We start from the raw sequence: 10,204 nt of genomic DNA, 5'->3' as shown, positions 1-10,204 counted from the left end.
CAAATCCAAACCCCCCAGACCTAAACTCTGGCCCCTGACCCAAACCAAACCCTCCAACCCAAACACCCCATTCCCCCCAACCAAACAGCTCCCTACCCTCCACGACCTATAACCCTGCTCCTCTGATGGTCCCCACGAAGTGCATTGTTTTTATCAAAAGAACGTGACAAAGCAAATCTATTCTCACAAAATACTTCGCAACCAAACAAATTCTCCAGTGGGTCGCTCAAATTCTGGATAATGCAAAGACAGTGACTGTTAGCAGGCTATTTGTGATTTGCAATCATTTGTTATACAAATGGAAACAATACAACCAGTTTACACACGGCAAACTGTGATAATGACCAGGAAATCCGTTTCGATGATGTTGATCGAGCGATAAATATTAATCAGGAAGGCAGTGAGCACATTGACTGGGATCCATTCCAGTAAGGACAGACAGGTTCGCAGTTTAATGTCACTTGCATTAAATCTCTGACAATGCAGCATCCCCACAGGAGAATGCAAGGAGACTGTCTGCTATCTGGAGTGGGACCAGAGTGAAGAAACAATACTATTATCCAATGCCCCCTGGCTACTCCCTCTCTGATACAACTGGCACTCAGCCAGGCCAAGACCAGCCTTGAGCAATGGGTGTTGGAATGTGCCAGGAGGCTACAATTCATAATGCCCTTAGACACTCAATTATGCAGAATGTGACCAATGAGAAACTCACCCTAGAGTTGCTGCTGATGCGGCTGATCAGAGTGTCAAGGATTGTGATGTTTTCATGCCGATGCAGGACGATAAAGCGCAGGAAGGTTTTGAGAAGTGCCACCTCAGTGATACTGCGCAAGAAGAGGTCTAGGTAGGCCGTGCTGGCTATCATTTCCTCAATGGAAGTCTTAGAGAGATCAGAGTAAATACACAGTCAGCCCAGAAAACTAACACAAAGCTACAAGCCTGCTATACCTCCTCTAGCCAGTGCAAGTATACTATTAGAGTCAGGGGCTTGCACGTGAAGTGGACTTTGAATCTAGCTACTGATTCACTTGTAGCAACCTCTCAAACCTGGTCTACAGCCGATGTCCAAAACAAGAAGAGCATGCAACTCTACAGCAATTCCACACCCTCAGCCTGTCCCAGAGAGCTTTACAGCCGATTAACTATTTGAAGTGTGGCAACTGTTGTAGGAATTCCAAGCTGTGCTGTTACAAAAGGGACAAGTTCTCCCAGTTGTCAGAGTGCCAGCTGGCTGTGTTAAAACAAAGAAGCTGGTTTAATATGGACAAACAGTAAAGTTTAAGTTTCCTACTTTTGGGACTGTGTAGTTACTTAACTAATTAATTTCAAATTTTACTATCTAGTTCAAATTTTAAGATCCATCATTTATCAAAAGATTCCACTCTGCATGTAATTAGGGTATGGATATATTGAGGCAGATTCAATTGAAGCAGTCAAGAGGGTATTGAACAATTATTTGAACAAAATAGTGTGCAAAGAGATGGGGAAAAAGGCAGGAGACTGGCACTATGTTATGCTACTTTAAGACCTGGTGCACACAGGATGGGCCAAATGGCAATCTGTGACCTATTTCCACTGTAAAACATGATTCTCAGAATTCAGTGAATGATGAGCACATATAATTAGGACATTTCAATGGTGAGATTCACATCTCCCAATGTGGAAAATTGAAAATGGAAAAGAGTGACTAGATTGGTTGGTTTGGAATTATTGACTAAGTGAACAACACAGGCTGTGGGGAAACTGTCAGCACTGACCGTTTGGCGGTGCGGCGCTCCCTCAGCACTGACCCTCCGACAGTGCGGCGCTCCCTCAGCACTGACCCTCTGACAGTGCGGCGCAACCTCAGCACTGATCCTCCGACAATGCGGCACCTCCTCAGCACTGACCCTCCAACAGTGCAGCACTCCCTCAGAACTGACCCTCTTACAGTGCAGCGCACCCTCAACACTGACCCTCCAACAGTGCGGCGCACCCTCAGAACTGACCCTCTGACAGTGCGGCGCTCCCTCAGCACTGACCCTCCGACAGTGGGGCGCACCCTCAGAACTGACCCTCCGACAGTGCGGCGCACCCTCAGCACTGACCCTCCCACAGTGCGGCACTCCCTCAGCACTGACCCTTCGACAGTACGGCACTCCCTCATCACTGACCCTCCCACAGTGGAGCGCACCCTCAGCACTGACCCTCTGACAGTGCGGCGCACCCTCAGCACTGACCCTGCGACAGTGTAGTGCTCCCTCAGTACTGAACCCCCGACAGTGCGGTACTCCCTCAGTACTGACCCTCCAACAGCGCAGTACTCCTTCAGTAATGACCCTCCGATAGTGTGGCCCCTCCCTCACTACTGTCTCCTCCGACAGTGTGGCGCTCCTCTTCACTGACCCTCCGACAGTGTGGTGTTCCCTCAGTACTGACCCTCCGATAGTGCAGCATTCCCTCAGTAATGACCTTCTGACAGAGTGGTCCTCCCTCAGTACTGACTCTCCCTCAGTACTGACCCTCCTACACTGCAGCATTCCCTCAATAATGACCCTCCGACAGAGTGGCCCTCCCTCAGTACTGGCCCTCCCTCAGTACTGACCCTCCGACGGTGTGGCCCTCCCTCAGTACTGACGCTCCAACAGTGCGACAGTCCCTCAGCACTGACCCTTTGACAGTACAAAGTTTCTTTATCAATAGAGGAGTGGGTGTTGTAAGGTTGAGAGGAGGCTATTGATGGCAGGATCTTGAAGATAGACAAGAGGGTCTCGCTAGATGACTTGAAGGGATTAGGTTTCAAGCAAAGAAAAATCCACAGTGAAGTGGTGACAGACAGAGGGGCTGTGGAGACAACTGGGAGCACGAGCAAGCCTTAGCCTTACCTTATGGAGTGCAGGTCCCATAACTGGCACCAGGAACCCATTGTGAACATAATCTACCAACTGCTGCTGCACAAGTGGGTGGGCAACCTGGGGAAAACAAACAGAAACCAAATGTCTGGTACACAAGACGCAAATCTCAGGATCAGGATACAAATCCATAAGTCTTTCTCCATCAAAATTCGGAATTAAACCGTGTCACTGACAGCCTCAAGGTATCCAGAAACACTCCATGCCAACAGTGTACTTTCGAACATTAAAACAAAATAGTGAAGAGGCTGCAAATCAGAAATTAAAACGGACAGTACTAGCAATACCCAGCAGCTCAGGAAGCATCTATAGAAGCAGAAACAGAGTTTTGCATAAATAACCTTTGCTTAAGCAAAGACACATTTTCTCAAAAGGTTTGTCTTAAACTTGTCAGAACATTCACAAAAAATATCAATGTGAGAGAAATTATAATATAGTAATTTCTGAGAGGAGAGTGTTAATTGGTTCTACAGTTCTACAGCATGGAAACTGACCTAATCCCATTTGCCAGCATTGGTTGACAAGATCGGTGCCTTTCAAGATGGCGGAAGCAACAGGTTAGGAAGTTTTCGGCGCCCAGACCTTACTGCTCCCTCTCACATGACCGACCGTACATTTTGTTTAAATTTTATTTTCTTCATTTAACTTCTGAATCGAATTCATTTTTTCTTCTTTCTGTGCCTACAGTGATGGAGAGACATTGTGTTGAGCAGTAGATCAGGTCCATTCCTCGTGGCCATGGCGGTTGTGAGTTGAGGAACTGTTCTAGCATCGATGGAATGGGGTCTGTTCTTTTTCTTCTGTGTTTCGGCAACAACTACAACAACAGTGGTCTGAACAATTCCTCAATCCTCGCGAGTTAATTTGGACAATCTATTGATTCTAGGAAGTTGAGATGGGCTCTGATCCTTGAGAGTTGGGTCAGCCTCCTGGCAATGCCAGTGGTTGGAGTACCAGTAGCAATGAGGCAGCTTTGGCTGAGGTGATGTTCCATGTCTGGTCAGAGGTGGCAGGGGCTGCCTTCTCCTTTGTGTGTTGCAGCCTCAGGGGCAGCTTTGGCGGCTTTAGAGTAAGGCACTTCCTGTCGTCGTTTATGCAATCAAAAAACCATGGATTGAACAAAAAGTAAATTTGTCCTAACTTTGTATGAATGACTTATTTTTTATAATTTATGTAATTAAATGGTGCTGGATTAATGATGATGACATACACATTTTTCTGTATTTTTATAAATCACGTAACAATAGCACAATGGCTCAATGGTTAGCACTGCTGCCTCACCGCGCCAGGGACCTGGGTTCGATTCCAGCCTCAGGCAACTGTCTGTGTGGAGTTTGCACATTCTCCCTGTGTCTGTGTGGGTTTCCTCCAGGTGCTGCTGTTTCCTCCCACAATCCAAAGATGTGCAGGCTAGGTGAATTGGCCATGGGAAATTGCCCATAGTGTTCAGGAATGTATAGGCTAGGTGCATTAGTCAGGGGTAAACATAGAGTAATAGGGTAGGGGAATGGGCCTGGGTGGGTTACTCTTTGGAGAGTCGGTGTGGACTTATTGTGCCAAATGGCCTGTTTCCACACTGTAGGGATCCTATGAATAAGTTGCTATACTATATAAAAAGTGAACCCTGATATTTGTACGGCATCCTGACAATGCTCCATAAATCATTCTTGGGTTCATGTTTTTATAACGCTTTTATTCAAAAAGGGAGGAAGGCATAAAGTAGGCATAAAGTAAGAAACTGTAGGCCAGTTAGTTTAACATCTGTCATTGGGAAATTGTTACAACCTATTCCTAAGGAAGTAATAACATTACATTTGGAAATTCAAAATGCAATCCGTTAGAGTCAGCTTGGTTTTGTAAGGATAAATCCTTTTGGTCAGAAGAATAGAAAGGCAACTTATTAACTAAATGGAGTGAAACTTCAGAGTTCTTCAGTGCAAAGGGACCAAAGTGTTCTCATGCACGAACACAGTAGTCTTCAGGTTCTGTAGCTATTAAAGGAAGACAAATGAAATTTTTGCACTTACTGACAAAGGAATAGAGTATAAAAGTAGGGAACAGTCACTGCAGCTGTAAAGGCAATTATGCGACCACAATGGGGTTAGCGTTAGGAGTATTGTATCTAATTTTGGCCCCCTTACTTGAAGAGGGATATATTTGCATTGGAGGCAATTCAGAGAAGATTCACTGGAATAATTCCAGAGGTGAAGGGTAAGTTATGAAGAGAGATTGAGTACTTTAGGCCTATACTCTCTGAATTTTAAAAGAATGAGGGGAGATCTAATTTAGATATATACTATGCTAAAGGAGAGTGAAAAAGTAGACCTAGAGAGGATGCTTCCTTGTCCGACAATTAGAATAAGAGGTAACAGTTTTCAGATAAGGGATAGTGGATTTCAATCAGTTAAGGAGGAATTACTTTTCTCAATGGGTTGTAAATCTATGGAATTCACTTCCCCAAAGTGTAGTGGATGCTGGGACATTGAATAAACTTTATGGAGAAAATAGATAGATGTTAAATTAGTAACGGGTTGAAGGGTTATGGAGAATGGGCAGGAAAATAGCTTTGGGGCCGAGATGAGTTCAGCCGGGATTATATTAAATGGTGAAGCTGGCTTGAGGGGCTGAATTGCCTCCTCCTGCTCCTAGTTCTTATGTAAAAGGGAGAGAGCTATTGGTGGACTAGTAATCCAGAACCGCAGACTAATATTCTGTGACAGATGTTCGAATCCTACTGTGGTAAATGGTGAAATTTTAATTTAATAAAAATCTGGAATTAAAGAACTTGCTTAATGGCAACCACATAACCATTGTTATAATAACCCATCTGGTTTACTGATGTACTTGAGAGAGGTAAATCTGCCTCCATACCATGTAGGTCCAGACTACCTCAGATTACCCTCCCTATCTCTGCAGCTTGAGCAACTGCTGAAGATGACTGTCCCATGTTACTACTATGCAGCCACAGCACGAGTGATGTTTGCCACTAACTGAATCCTGCCATCAAGTGAAAAAAAATTCTGCTTATGACACCAATGAATAATGTGCTATACAAATTCCAATACAAGTGGCATCATCAGGCCTATGTCAGATATTTAACTAACTGGCCTGTAGTTTCCTGCCTTCTGTCTCACTCTCTTTTTTGAGTGAAGGAGTTACATTCATAGTTTCCAATCTAATGAACTTTCCCTGAATCAAGGGGTTTTGGGATAAATTGCATCAACTCTCTCACTATCCACTTCTTTTCTAACCCGAGGATGAAGTCCAGAGGGATCCAGACATTTGGCAGCCGCAGCTCCAACACTTTACCGAGTCCCATTTCCATGGTGATGAGTTTTCAGATTCCTCCCTCACCTGCATTTCCTGATTAGTTGCTGCTTCTGGGATGGGATTTGTACTCTCGAGCATGAACATTTAGGCAAATGCCTGTTCAGTTCATCAGTCATCTCCTGATTTTCCACTATCAATTCTCCAAACTAACTTCCAATAGGACTGACTTCCCCAAACTCATCAATTAGATTCCAGCCTCAGGGCTAATCAGTCCCAGAGGTTTTCATTAAAAACCCTGAGATCCTTGATCAGATGTTAAATTAGATTAAATGGGCTGCTGGGTTAAATCCCACTTTTCTTTCTCATGTCCTTACTGAAAACTGCTAACAGCTGGGCTTTTGAAGGGGAACTGTGGACTCTGTACCTGAATTACAGCATTACAGAATTCCAGGGAGTTCATAAACATAGTGAGTGAGGAGACTCCCATCCAATCCTCACGCCTGAGTGCATGCCAATCATCCCCTCGCACTTCGATCTTTCGAGGTAAAGACGAATAAAGTGCACTGAGACCCGTGGCCAGCACCTGTAGGAGCAAGGTCAAAGGTTAGACGGCAAACCATGACAAACACAACACAGAAGAGGATCATCTGCTTCCCAGTCACCTGTTGGTCTAACCACCGACAGCGTGGATACACAGGAGATGTGCTACATAGTGCTACTAACTTGGTCTCACAGCACAGGTTTGGGCAGAAAATGCACAACAACCTGAGCTATATTACACACAGTCACAGGGGACTAAAAGCTACCAACCTGTACTAAGAGTCACCAGCATTCAGGGGCCAGGGGATCATGAGATGGAGTTTAATGCTTGACGTCCAGAGGTGATACCATTTCATCAGGTGAACACCTCACCACCCTTCACTTTTATCCTAATAAAGTTCAAGTATTTTGACCTGCTGCCACTAGGTATCTCTTAAGAGGGCAATCAATGCTGACGAGAGAGCTTCAGACTGCTAGCCAGCGATGGCAGAAGGGTCTTACTCAGGAGCCAATCATGAAAAGCAAATTTGGGGCACGTGGATAGATATCGGTTTATTTATTCACTTGGGGGGGTGGACATTGCTGGCTAGCCAGTATTTATTGCCCATCCCTAATTACCTCTTCAGAAAGTGGGAGTGAGCTGCTTTCTTGAACCATTGCATGAGCTGTGGGTTGACCCACAATGTCCTTAAGGAGAGAGTTTCAGGATTTTGACCCAGTGACACTGAAGGAATGACGATATATTTCCAAGTCAGGATGGCGAGTGGCTTGGAGGAGAACTTGCAGGGGGTGGTGTTCCCACATATCTATGGCCCTCATTCTTGTAGATGGAAGTGGTCACGTGTTTGGAAGGCGCTCTCTACGGAACCTTGGCAGAAATTCAGGGAGCTAGGATGGAAGCTTAGAGCTAGGACGAACAGAGTTGTTGTCTCTGGTTTGTTGCCCGTGCCATGTGCTAGTGAGGCGAGGAATAGGGAGAGAGAGGAGTTGAACATGTGGCTACAAGGATGGTGCAGGAGGGAGGGTTTTGGATTCTTGGATAATTGGGGCTCTTTCTGGGGTAGGTGGGACCTCTACAAGCAGGATGGTCTTCATCTGAACCAGAGGAGTACAAATATCCTGGGGGGGGGGGAAATTTGCGACAGCTATTGGGGTGGGTTTAAACTAATCCAGCAGGGGGATGGGAACCAAAATTGTAGCTCGAGTATAGAAAAAGTTGAGAGTAGGGAGGTCCGAAATCAAGATTCAGGGACACAAGATGGCACCGTCTAGCAAGAAGTTGGTTTGAAGTATGTCTACTTCAACGCCAGGAGCATCCGGAATAAGATGGGTGAACTTGCAGCAAGGGTTGATACCTGGGACTTCGACGTTGTGGCCATTTCGGAGACATGGATAGGGCAGGGACAGAAATGGTTGTTGCAGGTTCCAGGATTCAGATGTTTCAGTAAGAACAGAGAAGATGGTAAAAGAGGGGGAGGTGTGGCCTTGTTGGTCAAGGACAGTATTACATTGGCAGAAAGGATGTTTGGGGACTCGTCAACTGAGGTAGTATGGGCTGAGGTTAGAAACAGGAAAGGAGAGGTCACCCTGTTGAGAGTTTTCTATAGGCCTCCAAATAGTTCCAGAGATGTAGAGGAAAGGATATCAAAGGTGATTTTCGATAGGAGTGAGAGAGACAGGGTAGTTGTCATGGGGGACTTCAACTTTCCAAATATTGACTGGGAACATTATAGTACGAGTACTACAGATGGGTCAGTTTTTGTCCAGTGTGTGCAGGAGAGCTTCCTGACACAGTATGTAGACAGACCAACAAGGGGCAAAATCACATTAGATTTGGTACTGGGTAATGAGCCCGGCCAGGTGTTAGACTTGGAAGTAGATAAGCACTTTGGTGATAGCGATCACAATTCTGTTATGTTTACTTTAGTGATAGAAAGGGATAGATGTATACCACTGGGCAAGAGTTACAGCTGGGGGAAAGGCAATTACGATGCAATTAGGCAAGATTTAGGAAGCATAGGATGGGGAAGGAAACTGCAGGGGATGGGCACATTAGAAATGTGGAGCTTATTCAAGGAAAAGCTCCTGAGTGTCCTAGATAAGCATGTTCCTGTCAGGCAGGGAGGAAGCTGTAGAGCATGGGAGCCGTGGTTTACGAAGGAAGTGGAATAGATTAGATTAGATTACAGTAAGAAATAGATTAGACTACTTACAGTGTGGAAACAGGCCCTTCAGCCCAACAAGTCCACACCGACCCGCCGAAGCGCACCCAGACCCATTCCCCTACATTTGCCCCTGCACCTAACACTACGGGCAATTTAGCATGGTCAATTCACCTAACCTGCACATTTTTGGACTGTGGGAGGAAACCGGAGCACCCGGAGGAAACCCACGCAGACACGGGGAGAATGTGCAAACTCCACACAGTCAGTCGCCTGAGGCGGGAATTGAACCCGGGTCTCTGGCGCTGTGAGGCAGCAGTGCTAACCTCTGTGCCACCGTGCCGCCAAAAATCTCTGGTCAAGAGGAAGAAGAAGGCTTATGTTAGGATTGAGCCCTCCACTATCACCTGATGAAGGAGCGTCGCTCCGAAAGCTAGTGTGCTTCCAATTAAACCTGTTGGACTATAACCTGGTGTTGTGTGATTTTTAACTATGTTAGGATGAGATGTGAAGGCTCAGTTAGGGCACTTGAGGGTTACAAGGCAGTCAGGAAAGACCTAAAGAGAGCGCTCAGAAGAGCCAGGAGGAGACATGAGAAGTTGTTGATGAATAGGATCAGGGTAAACCCTAAGGCTTTCTATAGGTATTTAAGGAATAAAAGAATGACGAGAGTAAGATTAGGGCCAATCAAGGATTGTAGGGGAAGTTGTGTGTGGAGTCAGAGGAGATAGAGGAAGCACCTAATGAATATTTTTCGACAGTATTCACTCTAGAAAACGACAATGTTGTCGAGGAGAATACTGAGGTACAGGCTACTAGACTAGGTGGGATTGAGGTTCACAAGGAAGAGGTATTAGAAATACTGCAGAGTGTGAAAATAGGTAAGCCCCCTGGGCCGGATGGGATTTATCCTAGGATCCTCTGGGAGGCCAGGGAGGAGATTGCCGAGCCTTTGGCATTGATCTTTAAATCGTCATTGTCTACAGGAATAGTGCCAGAAAACTGGAGGATAGCAAATGTGGTTCCCCTGTTCAAGAAGGGGAGGAGAGACAACCCTGGTAATTATAGACCAGTGAGCCTTACTTCAGTTGTTTGTCAAGTGTTGGAAAAGGTTATAAGAGATAGGATTTATAATCATCTAGAAAAGAATAATTAGATTAAGGATAGTCAGCATGGTTTTGTGAAGGGTAGGTCGTGCCTCACAAACCTTATTGAGTTCTTTGAGAAGGTGACCAAACAGGTAGATGAGAGTAAACTGGTTGATGTGGTGTATATGGGTTTCAGCAAGGCGTTCAATAATGTTTCCCACAGTAGGCTATTGTACAAAATGCGGAAGAG

At 45.5% G+C, this 10,204-nt stretch overlaps 1 protein-coding gene across 1 annotated transcript in view; it reads right to left on the bottom strand.

Moving 5' to 3' along the window:
• Positions 1-10,204, bottom strand: part of fhip1b (FHF complex subunit HOOK interacting protein 1B) — a 69,232-nt gene that overhangs the window by 43,898 nt on the left and 15,130 nt on the right. Inside the window, exons 3-5 of the mRNA XM_043692571.1 lie at positions 6,589-6,747; positions 2,868-2,954; positions 716-883 (exon numbers count right to left, since the gene is read on the bottom strand). Coding sequence (XP_043548506.1) covers positions 716-883; positions 2,868-2,954; positions 6,589-6,747 — 414 coding nt within the window. The remainder of the gene's footprint in view (positions 1-715; positions 884-2,867; positions 2,955-6,588; positions 6,748-10,204) is intronic.

The sequence above is a fragment of the Chiloscyllium plagiosum genome, chromosome 6 (genome assembly GCF_004010195.1).
Source record: "Chiloscyllium plagiosum isolate BGI_BamShark_2017 chromosome 6, ASM401019v2, whole genome shotgun sequence".
In the NCBI taxonomy this organism is placed as follows: domain Eukaryota; kingdom Metazoa; phylum Chordata; class Chondrichthyes; order Orectolobiformes; family Hemiscylliidae; genus Chiloscyllium; species Chiloscyllium plagiosum.
Note: the sequence above shows the minus strand (reverse complement) of the source record. Positions and strands in the feature narration are given on the sequence as shown.